Source organism: Tauraco erythrolophus, chromosome 17, assembly GCF_009769465.1.
Source record: "Tauraco erythrolophus isolate bTauEry1 chromosome 17, bTauEry1.pri, whole genome shotgun sequence".
NCBI classification, from domain to species: domain Eukaryota; kingdom Metazoa; phylum Chordata; class Aves; order Musophagiformes; family Musophagidae; genus Tauraco; species Tauraco erythrolophus.
The window spans coordinates 4,124,676-4,146,303 of NC_141481.1; the positions used below are offsets into that span (position 1 = coordinate 4,124,676).

At 36.6% G+C, this 21,628-nt stretch overlaps 1 protein-coding gene across 1 annotated transcript; it reads right to left on the reverse strand.

Moving 5' to 3' along the window:
- Positions 1-764: 764 nt before the first annotated feature.
- On the reverse strand, positions 765-17,570 carry ERCC4 (ERCC excision repair 4, endonuclease catalytic subunit). Its single transcript, XM_086622036.1, has 11 exons — positions 17,397-17,570; positions 16,407-16,587; positions 13,261-13,456; positions 11,747-11,954; positions 10,509-10,689; positions 10,037-10,165; positions 9,390-9,500; positions 7,647-8,241; positions 5,724-5,816; positions 4,926-5,038; positions 765-3,886 (listed from the first exon to the last, which is right to left on the reverse strand). Exons 1-11 carry the CDS (start codon positions 17,568-17,570, stop codon positions 3,153-3,155), a joined length of 2,715 nt encoding a protein of 904 aa, XP_086478162.1. The 3' UTR covers positions 765-3,152.
- Positions 17,571-21,628: the final 4,058 nt, after the last annotated feature.

Genomic DNA, 21,628 nt, shown 5'->3' on the forward strand with positions numbered 1-21,628 from the left:
TGCTATTTGGCATATAAATAATGTATTCATTTAATAACTATTTTTTGGAAGATCTTGCCTTGGATTCTATTCTACAGCCACAGGACTGGAATTCTAGATGAGTAAGGAAAGCTTTAGAGACAAATGTTTTCGTTTTCAAAAATTAAGTTTTTTGTGTTTGTACTATCACTCTGCAAATGAGAACCTCACAATGACAAAAATCCCCGTGTTTAAACTTTTGTACTTTTTAAGAGACTCACTGTTTTTTTACAGTACGGCTGCACATTTTATAAGCAATGCAGATTTCCAGTCAACTGGTTTACATTTACATTTGGCAAGTATAAATTTGAAAATGATCAATACAGCTGGTACTAGAAAAGCCCTACTAAACGTGTTCATGCAGAAAAAGTAATTCTGAAGGTGAAGTTCGTTTTGGTCAGGAACTGCACAGACAGCAGGGCAAGCATGGAACGCTCCTTTGCAACTGTAGCTAGAAACTGCAAGTGTCACCACTAGCAGGAATAGTATCAAAATAATTTCAACATAGAACTACAATCATCTATCCTGTGCAAAATATATTTCCTAAGATAAGCTGCATTTGCTCCTAAGAGATTTCAGTTTTATGGTTATTCTAGAAGAAATCTTGTGCAATCAAAGCCTAGGACAACTGCAGAAACAAGCAACTTGCTAACTTCCCAATAGCATATAAACCCCACTGGTCTCACATATTCAGTGACCTTGAAGCGCGTGGTCTTGGTTTGGGTGTAAGAAAGAGTCTGAGACACTCCCAAACTGAAGGCAGTATATTTTTTTCTTTAATACAAAAAAGCAGAAACTTAAACCATCAAGCAATGACAGTAAGATACACAAAATTTCATGACTGTTGATGAAAGCAAGCTAAAGAACACAAGGCCAGGGAATGCATCCGAGGGACATTCATCATTCACCCAAACATTTTGTCACATCTGCATGCAGGAATCATAAATAAGCAATAACAACATATGACAATGTTACTTGTGGTTGTTTTAAAGAAAAAGCCAAATCCTGCATTGAAAAAAAAAAAACCAAACAAACCAAACCCACACTAAAAAACCCACAAACCACCACCTCACAAACACTCCACATATTTAAACAAAAGGCACTTTAAATATTTAACAAATTATAAATATTTAAGTGCAGTATGTGACTTTGATCTAGCCTACAACACAACGGTACAACTTTATAACCTCTTCATATACCCTTCATTTTCACCATATACAAATCTAAGCAAAAAACCCCAGTGACAAAGCCAAGCTGCAGTACATCTGAAAAAAAAAAACCCAAAACCAAACCCACAGTTCATGGAACATCATAATGATGCAAATGCACGAACAATACATGTTTTCAAAGGTTGTTCAGCTCTCCTTTTCTGAATCAGGCTCTACAGGCCATGCATTCAGGACAGTTATGTTCTTACTCTGATTTCCTGTTCTCTTAGCACCACTTGACAGGCATTCTCAACCCTGACCATGTCTGACCTTATTGCTTTGAATAAGCAAAAGTCTCATGGAAAGACTTCTTTTTATATTAAATGAAATAAATTAGAATACAGGGCAATAGAAACCCTAAGAGCTGGATTATAAACTACACACTAAAATTAAAAAACTTCTGATATAAATACACTCAAATGAGAAACAAGACAATTAACAATTCTTCATCTTGTTATGGATGTATTTTATACTGAGATTTGCATCTGCAGAAAAACATCCACTGTGAATCTGTCACAGCTCAGTCCTAGACGCTAAATTAACAAATTCATAATTGACACTTCAAATGCACAGTAAACATTAAACCTGAAAGTGCACAGTACATTTTTACTGAACCTGAATACAGAAAATCAATATTTTCTCCTTTATTGACAGAGATTATATTGATCTGTTAGCATTAGAATCATATAAATACATAGGTGCATGTCGTTATAGATAAAGATTTTGTAAACAGCTAACGTTAATGACATAGGACCAACCCTTTTGGCAATGGCAGTTTGTTACATAGTTGTCATACCAAAGTTCAGTGTAGAATGTATGTTTTTAACAAGATACACATTCAGAAACTATCAGAAGAATAATGTTTTATGCTATGCAGAATGCTAAAAGTTTTATCTTCCAGGTGACATAAGCTTTACTGGATTTATTGAAAGATGGTCTATGTAAGACATTAAAATCCAAGTGCAATAGGACACAGAAAGCAGACAATATTGGAAGAATTCTCAACACTTTTGGAAAACCTTACTTAGAAAACTATTGCATTTTATGAGACGAAATATGCTCTGGTAAAAAAGAATAGTCCCAATAGTACACCTAGATTTTTCACTGTCAAGTGAATGAGGTGAAAGAGCTATCAAAACTGATTAAAAAAATATAGCACCTTAAAAGTATAAGTAAGGCACACTGAGAATTAAGTTGTATTCTGCCATCACAGAATCTCTATTCAGGCTAGGCTAAAAGAATGAACTTTGCAAAATCTAGCAAGACAGAGTTGTACTAACTTCGGAATGTCAAAAAAGAAAGTATTTCTTCTAGTAAAGTAAGCAAACATAATGTAGAACATACCACATAGTTTACTGTGACAAAGGCTTACTATGATGTTCTACAATTCATGGTTGAGTCCAAGCATTTTCTCTTAAACAGACTCCTGACAAAAGACAGTGCTGTGTTTCAAATAGCTCCATCACTATCAATCAAAAATGGGCAGTTTCCAGAGAGTAAGACATTAATAAAAATGTCAAAGTGATGTATCATGCAGCAGGTCACACATACTAATCAAAACACAGTACGTTTTTAGCTTCAACAAGACATTGTAACTTTCAAAAGAAAACACCTTTATCAATTAGTTTTAGCTCTCAATTCTTATGGACTCAGTGAAGAACTTAGTTTATTCAGTGATATTATAGAATTGGTTAAAGTGCTGTAGAAAGAATAAAAACCATTTGCATTTCTCTATTAAAAACATTTTTTATTCCTCTTGAAACTTGCTTTCAGTAATAATTAACTCAAATGTTAAAACTGATGGAACGGCATTAGAAAGAAACAGCTGGTTATCTTAGAGGGCATTTATCAAAATATTTCACATACTTTGCTAAGGTACTGTGTGAGAAAAGCTTATCCATGCCCCATGTTGAACAATCTCAATAGTCATCTTTTGCTTTTTCCTTTTGATATTGCCTCTCCGTAGGTCAGGTGGATAAAGTCAAAGAGTTGCGTGGCATTGGCAGCATTACCCAAAATTTTGGAGAGTTCATCCTTTGACAGTGTCACTAGCTCTGCAATGCTTTTAACGTGGTTCATTAAGGCACGGCAGTTTTTTGCATTAATACCTGGCATTTTTAATAGGAAGTCCTGAGGACCAGGGTTATACTTGTCTGACTCGGGAAGAACTTCAGAATCTGCTGTGACAGCCATTGCTGTTTCTGCATCGGGTTGGGGATGGTTTTGTTTTAACTCTTCAAACAGTTCAGCAGTAGCGTGGGGAGATGGACACCACAGGATACGTAACTTTGGAAAATGGAGTGTGAGAAGGGTTAGTTTAGAAGTAACATCATTACTGGAAATTTCCTGATGTAGAGAGCCTCGTGGAATCAAGGAGAAAGATTTGTTAGGATCAAATTCAATCAGGAGAATTGGTCGCTTATAGTAACGGGACATAGAAATGCATTGTGCATACAGTCTTCCGTTATTTAAGGAACCGATCAGATCACTGATGCTTTTCCGCTCTACACAGATATCAGGAGTTAAAATGTAATCTCCAACTTCCAAAGTAACAGGCTCAATGTCAATACCACGACGATGAATCAGTGATGGAAGCTCACTACGAAATTCCCGCATATCCACTATTATAGTTTGCTGAACACTCTTCTGTTCCTGTCCACCTAAGGAGCAAAATAAATAGAGTTAACCTGATACTTACGACCTCTGACTCTGGTTGTGCACTCTTCCCGTGTGCTGCCAATGCCTCTGCAATGGATGGACTACACATCTCAAATTATACCTCAAATTTAGCAGTATCATAAATTCAGACTTAGATTTTTCACTGTTGCCAAATTATATACTGTAGTTTATGGAGTATGCTCTGTGGTTTTGTAGATCTATCACATTACCTGCTATAAGCTTTGTATATGTGACAGTGAAAGACGTTAAACTGTAGATGATAATTATTTAAACGCATCAGGAAAATCTTCTAAAAGTTGCCACAAAACAAGATACAGAAGCTGATCGTTTTTATTTCATCTGTCTCCCACGTACATATGGCATTTTATTGTAGGGGTTATATATTAGCCTCTTATAGATCTGTAGAAGGACACACAAAGAGACTGCAGCATTAGGGCCACAAAAGACATAATAGCAAAGATGAGAGAGCACATGGTAAAGGAAAGCAGGATTTAAAAAATGACAGCAAAGAAAAACAGGGGCAGAGCTGTCAAGAGAGTATACACGTCAAAAGAAAGGAACAAAAAATACAGCTAGAACTGCAACAAAAGAAAAAAGATGCTTTACTGCAAAGAAAGTAGATAGAAAACACAATCTGCAGTTGTTTACCCAGGCAATTCGCTTTGCCAAGATAGAAAGCAAGTCCCCAACATTTCCTAGCTCAACTGTTTTAATTCCTGTCTGCCTCATGACAAGCAATACTAGGCTTTCTCATAACCAACATGCTGCCCAGAAACAATCCAAATGGTGTCTGGCTTAATGGTAAAATCCTTCACATATTTTCCAAGAAAAGTGTAATTCCTTGTCATTGCACAGACAGAGGCAGATGGAGTAAAGGAGATACGTTTTTTCACCATCAGGACTGCAGGGTCAATGTGCAGTGTGTCTGGGACGCAGATGCTTCGGACAGGATTCAAATGCAAAAGTTACAGGTCTTTTTGAAAGCTGAGAGCCTTGAGCCCACCTTCAGGAACTGCTCACCTGCTTTGCGTGTGTCAGTAGAAGCAGAGGCAGGTTTAGCATCTCTTATTAGGTCTAAGTTTGTTTCATCTCTCCCTTCTCTCTCTTCAGGAATAACCATGCTGGCCTTCTCTCTAAGGAACCACAAAGAAAGAAACACTAAAAACTGCAATTATATGAGAAAAAAATAGATCAGAATACTTCAATACCCTTCAGTCAGATGTAAAATTATATATAGTTTAATACTAATCGCAAACCTGATGAGAAATGCATCTGACTGGGTTTTCCAGGTTGTTCCGCTAAATGCTATGTTTTTATTTTCAATTGTTAGCACTTTTTAGCATCTGATTTTTTTATTTTTAGAACTTCTCAGGGCATATGAACCAAAGGAACTAATGAGCAGTAATAGCCATATAACCTGGTGAGAAGACAAAACAAACGTTTTGTTCTGCTAAACAACATCAAGTCATAAAAGCCTTAGAAATACCTTATAAGAAATGTCATCTGCTGAAAAAAACACATTTACAGAAATAAAAATAATAGACAATTAGGGAAAAATACAAGTGATGCTGTTTAGCCTTTGAAATTTAATACTAAACACCCTGAAATTAATAAATGAAATATCAGGTGCTTTGAAAGGGAAGGTTTTGACTTGTCATTGATTCTCAGTGGGAAAGTTCTCTTTACATCCAAAAAGCAACTGAATTAAAAGTTTATTTAAAGCTTTCACACAGTTAAGAACTTCCTCTATTTAAAGTGTAAGCATATAAGGGAATCCCATTATAATTAATAATAAAGGTAGCAAACTAATTTTGTTACCGAATGAGTTTTTCGAAGGCCTCCTTCTCTTGTCTCAGAGCTGTGAGGTAGCGCTGTTCCTCGGTTGAGCCCCCATATATGAGGAAATAAACCCTGGGGGGGGGAAGAAAGGAAAAGAAAAGAGAGATCACAAAACTTCAGTTAAAAACACCCACAACCAATATTTGAGATTAGTAGCAGGACATGCCTGACAAGTTAGTATTTGCCTTAAAAAAGGCTTTTTCTGTAAAGATATCTTCTGTAAAGATATTCCAAAATCAGCAACAAAAATTCTTATATCCTGTGTTCCCTCTTTTCCCAGTGGCAGATACACTTACTGGAATTCTGGGATTCAGTCAGAGTGGACTCAGATTTCAGTCAGCCATTCAGTAAAGACACAAAGCAAGTATAACAGAGAAGTTACTTTAAAATCTTCTCAGTAGAATATATATAACAAACTAAAAAAAAAAATCAACAATCATCTTGGGTTAGGAAAAAACCCACCATCTAGGATTTTAAAATGATATATTTGTACATGGAAATTGTAGGTTCTACAAAGAACAAGCTGTCATTTATCTCACAGAGATGAACATACCGACAAATTAATTTTTTTTCCGCAAACAGGGATTTATATGGAATATAGAAGAGTTAATAATTACCTTAAGGAATTAATTGCATATAGCTTTTCAGCACAGTCATTTTTTTTCAGTTTATTTTAATTGAGGTACATTTTGACAGACTGATAGGATTTTATTCTTATTACTTTTTCATACAGTACATCTCCTAGCCCCTACTTTCACAACTGCATCTGATTTTCCTGCTCTGCAGTGTGGGAACATGATGCTGGTGGTAGATACAACACATGCTAATTACACAATTAAAAATAAATTGTACAAATAACCCATAATTATCCTCATGAAATATACTTTGTGAGTTCTGTCACTTACATCTGTGGTACAGAGCCCTTATCCAGAGTACCTGGATATCAGGTACTGACACTAAATACTGCCAAACTGATATCCATCTTCAGTTACAGTGCATATATACAAATCTTTGACTGGAAAATTACAACTGCTTTGCTAAATTCTATGCAATTATTTTCATGAGGTGATTAACGTATAAAGCATTATAATTCAAAAGGTAATTTTATACGCCAATAAAGTATGTTTCAACTGTAGTAAGTAAAGTGTGTTTACTCTAAGTCTTAAGAAACTACCCTAAGTTATTTTGAGAGGTACAGGTATAACTACAGCTTACTGCATTCAAGAAATGCTGTATTAGGCAGCCATATAAATGAAAGGCAATGCAAAACCTGATAGTATACTAAATTTTACGTTTTCTCCATTTTTAATTAGTCTGTGACATCTGTTCATAACAGTTCTGTGATTTACAACTGCATCAACTATAAATACACAATGCAGAAATCTTTGTCAGCTAACACCAGAACCGAGTATAACTGCACATACTTCTTATTTTCTTTATTGCATTTTCCTTCACTTGTTTTTCTGTTACAATTTCTGAATTACTGGTCTTCAGCATGACCAGACATCAAGAAACATGAAAATTAATTAAATCCAAATGAAGCTTATTGTGTAAAAATTGTACCTATAGAGACAGTTTAGACTACAGCACCTCAAAACATATCTATTGCCACTAAGATATCTAAGCAGAGGTCTTGTAAAAGATGGAATGAACTTTTTTTTTCAGATTTTTTTTTCCCCTTAGAGGTATGTTTCTGCTGTTAAGGTACTAAATACCTGCTGGGAAGTAAAAATAGTCTTTTGGTTACATCACTTGTTATGCTTTTGTTTAATATTAAGAAGGTGGCTAAACAGAAATTAAAAGGTAGCTGAAGAACATCAGTAGGTGCATGTTCTGCCTTGACTGCTGAAAGTGCACTTTTTATGTTTTTAGACTAAAATTACCCCGACCGAGTCAACTTGCCTCAAAGGCTTCCCAGGCCTGCTTGCCTTGTAGATTTCCAGCTGCCGAACAAAAGTTAGTTCTGCGTCATATAATACAACATATCTTGGTTCTATTTCCTGCAGCACCCGAGTGAGCGCGTAGGGATCACTGCAACCCTGCAACGGATGAATAATTGTGAGCGGGTTCTTGAAAATACCGTAGTAACAATCTGAGGGCAAGTTCACATGGAAATCTTCAGGATTGGTCTCTTCAATATTGCTTTCTTGGCTACTGCTTAATTCTTTGTTATCTTCCACCTCTAACTCCTCTCTCTTTTCCTCTTCAGTTTTCCCTATCATTTGGATTATAGTCCGGTCTTGCTGCTTCTTGGTTTTATTTTGTTTTGAGGAAGCCGCAAGTTTGGCTTTTTTGGCTTGATACTCTGTGTCTGGTCTGGCATTTCCTTTGGACTTGACGACTTTTCTGTCCTCCTTAATCCATGCTTCTCCAGCTTTCTCATCCTTTCCAAAGGTTTTGTTGTACAGTCTTGTTAAAAAAGCTTCTGCTCCAGCAATAATATACTCCCTGAGCTGCGCACAGGCTCGGTCATCACTGGCACAAATAAGCACTTGCCCTGCAGTCGAGAAACAGCATCACGTTTATAAGCTGTTATGCTGTACTTATCCAGCTACACAACAGCTCTTGAGCAAATTGGTTTTAATGATCCTAGAAGCGTGCCTGCCAAATGCCTTTATGGTTGGTTGTCACAGTTGCTCTGGACTTTCAGGGAGTCTAAATTGCATGATGTTTTGTACCAAACGAGATTAGAGGAGGTTAATGGAAGTTCAGCATTCCTTATTCTTACACCATCTGAATTGGTCTAAAGGAAAACCTCATTATCTGAAATGAGGCAGATACAGCATGTATTAAAACAGACAATTACTTTTTTTTTTAAACTTGGAATAAGAGAGAACTTAATTTAGACCATTTTAATCTTCAGCCTTTGTCAGCTGTGTTAAAGAGTCTAAAAAAAAAATAGATGTTTCACACAGTATTATTGACATTTGTTGGCCTTGAATAACAATTCTCCACAAGCTGACTCAGATAAACTCCTACAACGCTAGGCAAGAGAGCCAGTTCTTATCCAGAGTCAGAACACTGTGGGTAGGAGAAAAAAGCACTTTTTTACCCTTACTATTTCCTAAAATAAAACTTGGTGAAATTTAAGGAGATGAAAAGCCCTAAAATAGGAAAAGCAGCAAAGCAGTTAGCTAGAAACACACTTGCCTTCTACTCTGCCCCAGTCAGGTGCATCTCCTTGAGAAGCAAATTTTCAGGTGCATGAGAAGAATGTGTGAGATGGAAAGGGTGTAACACAGAAATATATTTTTTTTAAAACTTAACTTTAGAAGTGAGTGAATGGTACCTTGATTATTATAAATTTCCATGTTATTAGTTTTACTGGTTTTGAGACTAAGGTATCAGTACAATATTGATATAAATTAAAATATTTTTTTGTAATACTACAGGTTCTTTCCTAAACCATATTGTGTAGTAATTAACAATTTCTCCTTTAGAGCAAGAACTAAATAGGAGTTTATGTAAAACTATTTAGTTTTACATAGTTTATATACACATATACATAAAGTCCATTAAGTCCACAAATTATTAAATTTAAAACTAGCTCTTTAATAAAACTACACTAAAGAGTTAGGCTTCTCTCAAAAGTCAAGTAAAAACTAGCTGTATTGTGAAAACTTCCATCATTTAGTATTCTCTCACCTGGACCACCAAGATCTTCACTGTTCTTATTCTCATTTTCAATCTCTTTCAGTACTTCTCTCAAAGCTTCCCATTTTGGGTTACTTTCTAGAACCAATTCCCTTTTCAGTTCTGAAACAAATTAAGATTATTAAATTAGTGGTTAGTTGTCAATAGTGTGGTGATTGCTGCCAAATACAATATTCAATGGCCTACATATGCAACTTATTACGCTAATAGGTTGTAGAGCACTCTTACAGAAACATTTAAAAATGGGGATAAGTGCTTTAGTGAAGCAGAGTTAAAATATTCATTCATTCTTTAATTCTGAAACTCCTTAATACATTTTTTTAAATAAAAGCAACAGCAGCATCCTACCCGTTCACATAAAATAAAAAAGATCAAGCTAAACATCTATGTAATTCAAGAACAATTCTATAAAAACTCTCCCAATGATCAGCTGAACAATCTTAGAAGAACCTCTTACTGCTTCGTGACTGTTTTATGTTGTTTATTATATGCTTTTCAACTAAGATTATGTCTCAACTTATCCCAGCTAACAGATTGAGATCTTGAGCTGTGTAAGATCATCATAGCATAAGAAATAATATGCAGAGTGTTTGAAATCGTGTGACACTCTCAAACTTAAAATTAGGAATGATCAGTACCATTTTCCTTCTTTACATCACTTTTTTCAGAGACTTTGCCTTTCTGATTCAGCTTCTCATCTGCAATGCGATAAACTCTAGCTCGAGCATTCACAAACATTGAAGTACTGGAGTCAAGAAACAGCCAACCTAAAAAGGAAACGAAAGCAGTAGTAGTAGGTTGACATGTGCAATGTGTACCTGTTTCAACCCTTTCCAGTAAAAGCTCCAAATCTCTCATCTGGAATACCTGTGCTACCTGCTTGCTCTGTTATTACTAGCTTAATGAAAGAAACGTAATGCAAATCTCACACTGTTAAGCAACAGCAGTTAAGTGGGAAGATGAAAGCATTATCTGTCAATAAAAACCTACGTCCTTATGGCTGGTTATATAAAACCTAATTAGATACCTTCATATGTTTGGCAATGTTAATTAAAAATATCAACATTTCACTGTTTCATGCATTAACTTGTATGGTTATTCAGTGCTTACCTGAATTCTCACCAAAAGCTTTTTCACTTGCTTTCAGTGACTCCAGAAGATTAAGGAAAGTGACACAATCATACTGAGTTAGGTACAGTAGCAAAGTACGTAGTATCTTCAAATCCTGGACCAAAGATTTTGTCTTGGCTCCGAGCTGATGCCAGAGAGGATCTAAATAGTGACGTATTGTCTAGAAATATAAATTGGAAAGTTCAGGATGTCAAATACATAGTACACTAACCAAGATAAGAGTGCACTTTTTTACCTTTACAGGGAATGCCACTAGTTTCCCAAAGGTATTAAACATACCCAATTAAAGATGTGATGGTGAGATACTTGTTTTGACAAGTAATCATTTTTTGCAAAGTTAACATAATATAGATGCCTTTATATAAAACATTTCAACAGTTAGCAGAGGTATATCATTTAATGCTTTCAGTACGTATTTTCCTTTCCATCTAATAATAAAATATTGGTAAAATAAAAAAAAACCCCAAACAACAAACAAAACCTTATTTTACTGGTACTGGCCTGTACCTTTAGTATCTAGTATCCTTTACTTAGGTAAATAACATTATAATGTCATTTAATTTTTAAAGTAAGTTGAGTACTACGCAGATATGCAACCTACAGAGCGTAAGAAAAACCCTCCAAATATATAAAGTACAGAGGGCCTCATATCAAGATTAAATCACAGGTAACAAATAACCATGTTTCACTGTGACAGTTGAAGTTTATTATTTTACCCTACAGAAAACATACGTATGCCAAACACTGCAGATCTGTCAAAAATAACAATGCACACGCAATTAATGACATACAACGGACGCATGCATGTGCATATTATGCATTATATATAGTGTTAGTCCTAATAGAGAAAATAAAAAGTACAAGCAAGACATTCAAGAAACGGGTGGAAACAACCCCATTCTTATCTCTAAAATATTTTAAACCAAAATTGCAGCCATCTTAATAATAATAAATCAAACATGAATCAGAATGTTCTTACCACAGGGACTTTGGAAACCAAGGAAGAGCAGTAATATCAATACACCAAAAACCCTATTGGCAACTGTAACCATTACAGACACAGTTTCTCTCCTTGTACCAGTAATAAACAGGACACGGGAGAATACTCAGTTGCTGCTGGTTATTTATTTTACAAGAAATATTTTTGTTCGCATGGCAGACAGTTTGAAGATCTACATCCCTTTAGTTAGACACAGCAAAACAATCAAAACGGTTACCTTGTCAAAAGGTTTACCAATAGCATTTTCTAAAGATAGATCTTCTGCTTCGAGAGCTGGGTTGTAACGTTTGAGTTCTCTCAGACATGCGTTCAGAATGTCCAGGATTGAAGTCTGGATCGCAAGCATAGCAGGAGTCATTGACACGTGTATTTCCACCACTTCAGGTTTATGCTTCTCTAAAAATGAGTTCACTGCTATATGAAATCTAAGAGGAAAACAGCTTATTAAGATTTACATGGGTGATTAGATCTACATTTATTCAAAAGTTTGTAGAAACTACAATTATTTAATTGCTTTAAAGGTAAACAAGTAAGTTCATTGCAAAATAAATCAATTTCTACAGATGTGAAGACTGCAATATTATGAGCAGCCTCGGAAAACCATCTGTTCCACAATTACGACTGTAGTCATTCTAGTCATGCGAGCCTACAGTGCTGGTGAACGATCCATGGAAGATCACTGCACTAGATTCTACATCATTATTGCATGTAACTAATATTAAAGTAACCCCCCAAAAAATTTCATAAGGGAGAACCTGGAATGGGTTCATAAATCCTTTGGAATCACATGGATCCACCAGCAGATTCAGTGAGGATTCTGACTACAAGCCATAGGTCCCTGTTAGAACACGGCCCTTACAGCCTGCCTGCCTGCACAGCTATATAGGTGCTAGCTGAGTTTTACTAACTGGACGAGGCTCAGATGTCTGCTGACCTCAATGGGCATCTCCCTTACTGCATGCTGCACCCCCAGGTCTTGCCATGGTTCAGAAGCCAAGGAAGAACACTTAAGAGCTTCTATTCAACCTTTCCTATCCTAGTTACGTCCATTTCTACTTCTTTGTGATAGTGAAAGAACAACAGTTAAAGAGTTTACAAGGCAGAGCAACAGTATGCTAAGATGGAGTGAAACACATTCTAGACTGGACTAAAGGACAAAATGCAGACCTCCCACCCAAGGCAAGAGCACTGAATGGGTAATCATAATGCTTGTCACAAACTTGGCAATTTGGTTTCTACCAGTCATCAAGAAATATTCTTCATACAAAACATACGTGTAAATGAAGGCTAAAAAAATCTGACTTGTAGAGAGATCCATGGAGTTTTACCATGGTTGGAAACAAATACCTCCATGAATGACAGAACTGAGAGACTGTATTCCTGTTACTTAATGGCTTAATAATATTCAATAATATTTAATAAGTGAAGTTTTTCTTAAGCTATTAAGAATGTCACTTTGTGCTGCGATTTCTATTGGCTAAAGGGATAGCTATACCATAAGGTTCAGCCTCTTATATTTAATTTAGGTCTATTTTCAAAAATACTTACAGAAATTTAGTATCTTTAAGACTACTTCTTCTGTCAAAAATTGAATAAATTTTGTTTGAGAATACAAGAGGCAACACAGATTAGCAGTGTGACTGCATATACCTCATCTTCTTCGGAACCCATTGTAACATCCTTCATCTTTTTTTTAAGTTAACTCTCCAGTGAAGTAAAGAGGTGCCTTACCTTGGCCACAGATAGAGTTTCCTGACAAACAGATTTCTCATCACTCTTTCCACGTGGCAAAAGCCAGTGTTAAATGCAACGGCATTATCTGTAAAAGCTTTAATGAAACCTTGCTTGTTCTTCTGGCGATAAAGTCGCAAGATAAACGCTTCCTGACAGGACTCAATGATTCTGTGCGCTTTGTATACCAAAATGCCTGCCAAAATAAAGGTTTTCAAGTTACAAAAAAGCAAAGAAAAGTCCAATTTTGTATAGATTTTTCCTTAAAACTGTCTTACTATTTTAAGTTTTTTCTTAAATAAAATAGGAATTTAAATCTTCTAAAGCAATGGCTGAATAAACTTCTGGGGTTCAAGCCAAGTTGTTTCTCAGTTTCAGTACCATGGAATCCCCAAATAACAGAACTGGGTTAATGATGCTTCTTCAGCAAAAAAAAAAGCTTGCGCTTGAGTGGCCCGACTTCTTGGCTTAGAAAATATGTTACTCCTAGGGCAAAACTTGAACTTGGGCCTTTTAAAAGGAGTCAAAGTGAATGCAACACATAACACTATTATAGCAAAGCAAGTTTAGTATGTTCACAATTGTGATATTTGAATTATTTTGTTACAGAAGCTCTGGAATTACAGACGTGTCAAGTATGTTTCATTGGTAACAGTTCAAGTCTTTACATAATTAAAGAAATTCTGAAAACATTTATTTTGCTGCCACCCCCCTTCTGACATTCATGTTCACACATGAGGACAAAATGTACCATCAACTGTATAAGTACACCACCGATTTTCTTCCTGGCTATGGCTGTATTAAGAAAAAAAAAAAAGGTTTCTTGTGTACATTTTAGTACAGAAAAGTGAAACAATAGTTTAACTACATCAAGTGTTGGAGGTGAATACTTCTGGGATTTACACTTCACTCAGCCAAGACCTGTTAAAACCAAGTCTTTTCTCACGCTTAATTGTGTTAAATAGCACATGACACTTTTCACTCTCCCTCTAGTGAAGCAAGACCTATGTGGTACTTTTATCTGTTCACAGCTTCCAGTGGAATAATAAATGCCTTTCTGAGGTGGAAGTAAAGGACATCAAATATCACAGGTTTTACCTTGTACCTACATAAGCTGATAAACTTACAGTGCATTTAATTTCTGTAACAAGTTTCTTCAACTCAGCACACAGCCATTGATTTTAATATGCCTTTGGTTTGTAAATGAAAAAAGCATCTATAAGAAAAAGACTTCCATGTAACTGCTAGCCATTCCGATCAAGTCATGGAATAAACCACTAAAAAGTCTTTTTCTATCTAGGTAATCTTACATCTCTCCTATGAAGCAAATTTTTCAGTTACTAATTTCTGAATTTCTTCCAGTTTGTCAAGATGTGACTCTGAAAGGACATTACAGGAGACACAGAATTTGTAACAGTCCAGTAAGACTATGTGTTTATTGTAATATCTTCCTACTTTTATTCAATATTTCTTTGCTTCTGAAGTGAGTTCATACTGCTGTGTAAGCCTTGGTAGAAACAACTTGCCACTGTTTACTACACCAACTTGCATCAGTTTTACTATGCTGTTAAGTACATAACTTCTATTCGGTTATAACCACCAGGAATAATTCTTCTTTACTGCAGTGATAATTTCTTATCTTCATTTAGCTGAATTTATGAGTTCATCAGATGTTAATTCATACATGATTCTACATTGATTTTATAAACAATATTTTAAACACCTGAAACACTTTAATGATTTTTTTTTTTGCTATGTTAACTTCTCAAGAAACGTTACTACAAGTTTTTGTCCTACAATTTCACACACAGATAAGGTAAGTATGTTTCCAACAGAAGCACGTGTTACCCAAGTGTTAAATGCCGCAGCAGTTATCAAAGCTGCTGTCCCACTGACCTCTAGTGGCAACGCAAAAACTGTAACAACTCTGTGTCATGGGACAGGACTATTTTTTAAATCTTTAGTGTATTTCTTCTTTTCATACTGACAAAGTCCAAAGGTGTGTTTTCTTTCTTTCTTCTTTTCTTTTTTGGTAGGTTAGAAAGGTAGACAGGATGGAGTCAAGGGGAAGAAGAGAAATTAAAGTAGGTTGCCCATAAAATGTGTTCACTTTTTTAAGCTAGAAATACCAGAATGGACAGATATGGCATCAGCCATCTTTGGCTCCAGCATAAAAACGTTAAAAACGTTTTACAAATCAGAGTTTGTCACACATTGACTAAAAGGAAGGGGACACAGCTTCTGAAGCAAAAGCTTACATTCTCCTAAGCATTCAATATTCAGTTATAGCAATCAAGATGTTAACTTTTAGATAACAGCAAAATATCCTCATATTCCTGGCTCTTTGGTATCTATTTCACTAGCTCTCCAGGCTGTAACCGGGTTTCCAGTTTAGACAAGAACAGAGCAACAACGTGGTCAGGAGAGAAGGGGAATAGAACATGAGAAGAAAAAGGTAACTGTAACATCTTTCATGCATAACTTCTATATAACAACAACAAAGGTCGCAAGCTATTCCCAAAATCTTTACGATAGTAACAGCATTAATGCATAATACTGCTATTTTGATAGAGCGCAAGGTGTGCCAAGACAAAGGTTAGTAAGGTGTCGCCATTTTTTGATGAGAAGTCATCAGGAGTGATTTGCTTATGCAAAAAAATAGGTAGTGTGCATGGTTGATAAAACATGACATCTAAAATCAGTTTTAATCATAGGCCATTTAATAATAGGCCAGTGCCCTACAGACGATAGGACACTGTTTCACCAAGTGCAATAAATTACTCTCTTTTGAGAGCCCGTCTGAATTTTGTTTCTTATGTCAATGGCACAGTTTTAACTGTTGATTTGTTTTCCAGCCAGTTATTGATATCAGAAAGCCATACAAATGCATGATCCAGAATCTAAAAATAATGTGAATGTTTTCAAATTGCATCATTAAAAAAGGCAAATAAGTTCAGAACAAAGAAAACCTTCTAAAAAAAATAATGAAAGAATTAAATATTTGCTCCTTTTGCCTCAATCTTTGTGGGGAAAAAAGGAATAATTCTTCACCCTTAATACCAGTCAGTAGAAACTCTTCATACAGAATGAAGCTTTATGTATTTTCAAACAGAACAGTCTTACCTTTTTTTTCATTAAACTCTTACCAGTAATGAGGTTTGCAGGAATTCTATCAGTAAGGAAATCTACTACAAGGATTCGACTTGTTGCAAAGATGACTCCTCCTTGCGTGTAAAATTCATATCGAGTGTTATTTGTAATTTCATTGGTAACACGCCGAGGAAGATGAACAACTCCATCTGACCTCAGCTGGTCAATAAAATACTCCTGAACCAAATACAATAAAAACACATCGTTGTGGTAACGGATTACGTGGATGCAAAAGCCCCTTAATTATACATACTCTGTTAATGTTGAGGAAATGTCCAAAACAATTAAAAGCATGATAGTATAACAAACTACCTAAGGAGGTCAGAATTATCACAATTTTTTTCTTCTTAGGTGTACTTTGTTCAGCTTCAAACTCACCCAGGTAATTTAAAAACCTATTTATTTTCAGAAATAGCTAGATAATAGTTTAGTAACTATAAGCAACTGGCACTCAAAGGAGTTTGCATTTTAATAGCTCTTTTTTAGACAACAGGCACTTTTAACACTGACTTAAGAACAGAGAATTGAGAAGAAATCGTCTTTCAGTCCCTGCACCAGCTGTCAAAGGTACCCGCGGCAGGCAGGTCACACACGTCAAGCCTGATCTTATAAACTACCTATGGTCACTCCAAAACATCCCCAGAACATCACCTCCCAGAACTCTCTGGTTCCAGGGAAAAAACAGAGCAGCGTTTTGGTTTGGTTTTTGGGTTGGTTTTGTTTTTCGCAAGAAGGGACAAATCTGTCAATAAGTTTCACCCCTTCGTGCTCACTGGCTACTTACATACTTCTGCTATTTACCAGTAACGCACAGAAGCTTACTTTAGCCTTCGTAATTAGTACTAAGGCCTCCTCGAGCCGCACGAGCAGAATTTCGGGCCGTAATTCGATCCTGGACGCGTCCCGTGTGACAGCGCCAAGGCCGAGCACAGCGCCCCGCCCGCAGCCCGCCCGGAGAGCGGCTCCGCACCAGGGGCTCCCCTCACCTCCTCGGCGGGGCCGGTGTTCAGCACCAGCACCAGGCTGGCAGGCTCGCAGTAGAGGCGCAGGAAGCGCAGCAGCAAGCGGTCGATGCCGAGCCCGCGGGCGCAGATCACCAGCCCGTCCTGGTGGAAGAGGTCCAGGAAGACCTGGCTCTCGTGCTCCAGCAGCGCCGCCATGGCCCCGGCTCCCCGCGCCGGCGGAGCGGCGCGGCGCATGCGCACCGCCTGCCCCGCCCTCCCGCCGCCGAGGCGGGCGCCGCCGCGACAGCGCCCCCTGCCGGGCCCAGGCGGCGCGGTCCTCCCGCCTCGGGCGCGGCGGGCTTTCCCGCCCTGAGCGCGAGGCGCCTCAGGCGAAGCTCCGGCGGGCGGAGGGCAGCGGCGGGAGAGGAGGATCCCGAGAACCGCCTCCGTGGAAAATGAGGTGGGAAAGGGATTTATCAGCCCTGCAAGCTCCTTTCAGGTGCTCGTCTTGAGGCGAACTGAAGCCTCCTCGCCTCGTGTGGAGGGGTGTGTGTGCGCTGAGTGTAAATATGGGACAGGGGCTCTTCCCCTTTTTTGTTATAAGTTATTTGTAGTTTGCTACTAATTACTTGCATTTCTCAAGCAACAAAACCAACCTGACTGAAGTGCAGCCCGCGTTGCTCACACAAGGCATTGCTGCCTCAGGATTTTCCTGGTGCCCCGTTTTTAGCGTCCCCAGCTCCGTCAGGGCGGCGCAGGCTGTTGGTTCCCACAAGGACGGGAGGCTCTTCAGACCTGCTTTCGGAAGCAGCCGAAGATGAAGGGCACTTTCGGAGTCACTACAGCTCAGTTTGCTGAAGGGCGGGTGAACTTGTCTCCAGCCCCTCTTAAAATAGGCGATTTTTCTCAGCCTGCTGCAAGGGAGATGGGTGCTACTTCAACTGGGTCAAAACCAGCCTCTGGAAAAGCAAGGGGGAAGAGTGGCAGCTTCTTTTTTGGCAGGGTTATGCAGAGGGACAGCATATAGCCAGCTTCTTCCATAATGTGAATGTGTGGAAGATGTTTCAAATCTCTTTTACCTACACTGGGTATTAAGTTCCATTATTTCCCCCAATGTTGCCTACTTTTGGTGAAATGCCAGTATCAAAGTATTGAGTCAACTGCCTAATACATTCAAATAAACACTTTCGATTCTTTGTTTCGCATTGTCACATGTTCGCAGTTGCAGTGGGGTTTCTTTTTTTTTTTTTTCCCCCTAAGTAAGGGAAAATAAACTGTATAGCTGCTAACGTGCTTTCACTGCACGCTTATTCAAGATGACAGTATTGAGATGCACTTTGCAATGCATGATTTGTGAATTTGCCACACAATCAGGATTATTCTATAGAATTTTTGAACTAATATAGGAAATTTTCAAATTATTTTAGAATATATGTTTTTGCATTTTAAAATGCAGTAGAAAGTAGGAAAAAAGTCTTTAAAAACTGGCAAAAATTAATAAAGTATGTTAACTATTCTTGATTTTTCTCATATATGTTTCAAATATCTGAAATTTTATGCTACCTAACAATTTTCTCTTTGCAATTGGATCATATTGCCAAATGTTGTACCAAATACCATGCTTTGATTCTCATTTTTAGCCAATTGCTACTAAACTCTCTGACATTTGCATTTAAAACTTATTTTTAGACCACAAAATGTCAGAAAATCAGTATTTTTACTTGGACAACATTTCATTTTTGTGGCCTGCAGGTCATTTTACTGACTTTTGCAAAGTCTTACACAGCACCGTGACAATTATCGTTAATATTTATTACTATTTTTGAATACTCTGTGGAAAGCTGTAGTTCAATAAGGCTGCTTCTTTGAAGAGTTACAATATTCCATAGAATTGTCCATATAATTTAAGGAACCAGCCATTTCCTTGACCTACTGTTTCCTACATAAATTAGGAATACTACATTTTCTAATGGTCCAAATAAAATATTTCATGCATCTCTGTAGTCTGATTCTATTTTGTACTACATATATTTTTATATTTTTTTTACTTTAGCTAAATATAGTATTAATGTAAACTTGTTGTGAAATGTACTTCTTATGCTTATATAGTTATTGACCAGCAGAGGGCTGTCATTTGTTAGTTTAGAAGAACAGAATTTAAGCCTAAATCTTACAATTAATTTTGGTGTAATTTTTCTTTGCAAAACTTTAGAGAAATATTAGAAAAGTATTCGTAAAAACACAAGAAAGAACTTGTATAGGAACAGGATAAATAAAATTTGTCTAAGAATTAGCTAAGAGTTAGATATGTAATTTTTAAGTTGGGAATAATAAGCTAGGAGAATGACATTCCGAGGAGTACATGCTAATACATTTCTGTATTCCACGATGGAGGCTTACTTTTAATTTTAAACATATTAATACTTCTGTTATGGACATGTATTTACTAACCATTTTGAGTGACTTTAGGAATTTGATTCCATGTAAAATTATAACCAAACACAAATTACAGGCTACTTTGAAACTGACAGGTTGTATGAGATGGTCCATACAGCCCATTATCAACCTCCCAAGACAGACACGTACTTGCACGTTTCAAAAAGGCATTAACAGACCTATTTACTTCATCGTATTAACACTGTATGAAAGGCAGGTTAATTGTTTGATAGTGCAGTAGAACAAATCACTGGAGGTAGGATCATTATTGGATCGCTCGTTATTATTTGGGATCACCAATATTAATATTAATCTTCTCTTTAAGATATGTTTTTGACAACTATTTTTTTTTTATTTTAATTTTGACAAGTTATTATTAATCATTACTAGGGAAGAGAAAAATGCAATAAACCATGACTTAGTCATTAATCTGCCCATTTGTGTAATGACAACAGTCTTTATAAAAACTAGTAACAGTTTTTGTGCATAATATTAATAAACTTTTGTTACTGATAGTGTACAGAGCTGAGGAGGACTCCTTGTGAGAAGTAAAGCAATATTTAGATAACTTATGTAAATCTTATTTTATATTCTTTCTAAAACATGAATATTTTATTTTGTCTTCCATCCTATCTTTATATTTAAGTAAAACTCAATATTTTTAGCTGTGAAAATGTGGTGAGGTTTCTTACTCTGTGGATCTCTTATTGTGTCTTTGGCCTGATTTTGGATTTTAGGCTGATCAACCACATTATCTACAGGGAAAAATCTCTGACTGATTTAGGAGACGTTTTAAACCTCAATTGTGTTAGCCAAGATGACTAGGCCAAATTTCTTTGAAATGTCCTAAAAATCCTCACATTTTGCAATTTCCCACAGAGCCAAATTTATAATAAATATAATCTACTATATTTACCTCAAGTCCTGTGCACATTTTAGTTCACTATCTCTGATTAGATTTATCAACATATGAGTTCCTAAACTCATTAGCTGATGAATCTCACGAGGTTAACATCCGTAGTCCTGTTACTAGAGTTATCTTGCATCGTTATATCGCAGACTACGTATTTATTCTTTTTCCCACCTTTACTGGAAATAAGGACCTATTGGAGCTTATTGTTAAAAGAGAAGACTGCTGAAGTGAAATTGTCTGAATTAATGCATAGCTTTGTTATCCAGGTTCCTGAGGAAATATATATATATTTTTTTTAATAAGAACAAACTTCCTTTCTAAGAGGCAGCACAATAATAGAAATACTGATATATATTTGTAGGTATAAAGATACATTGGAAATTGAAAAAACGTGTTCCATAATTTGGAAATATATTGTAAGCCCTCTTTTAGCCACATCTATTCATGTTCTTAGAATATTTACTTCTGAGGTGGGCACTTTCTGTAATTTGTAATCGGCTGAAAGACATTTTTCTCCAGCAGTCTACGTACAGAACATTCTTTACAGGTTAAAACATATTTCCCCTATAAAGGAAAACCTAATTATTCTTTTTAAAGGTAGCTATTGTAAAAATTAAACATGACATGCTTTTCCTGCGTTAAAAATGAACTCCAATTAAAGAATTGATTTGGGCTATGGTCTGATGGATAGGGAACATTAGTGAGGAGAGGTGAGTTCTCGTCCTACATTGGCTGCGCACAGACGGTGAGACCCTGGAATTACTAACTCCTTCACCTTCATTTGCCCCATGGGTATAATTGCCACACAAAGCAACAGCAAGTGTGTTCAATGTACTTTGAATTAAGTAAACTCAGAGTTAAACTTAGGCAGATGTTAATGATTTCCACAGTATTTTTCTTCACGATTACAAAGCTAGGTTAAAAA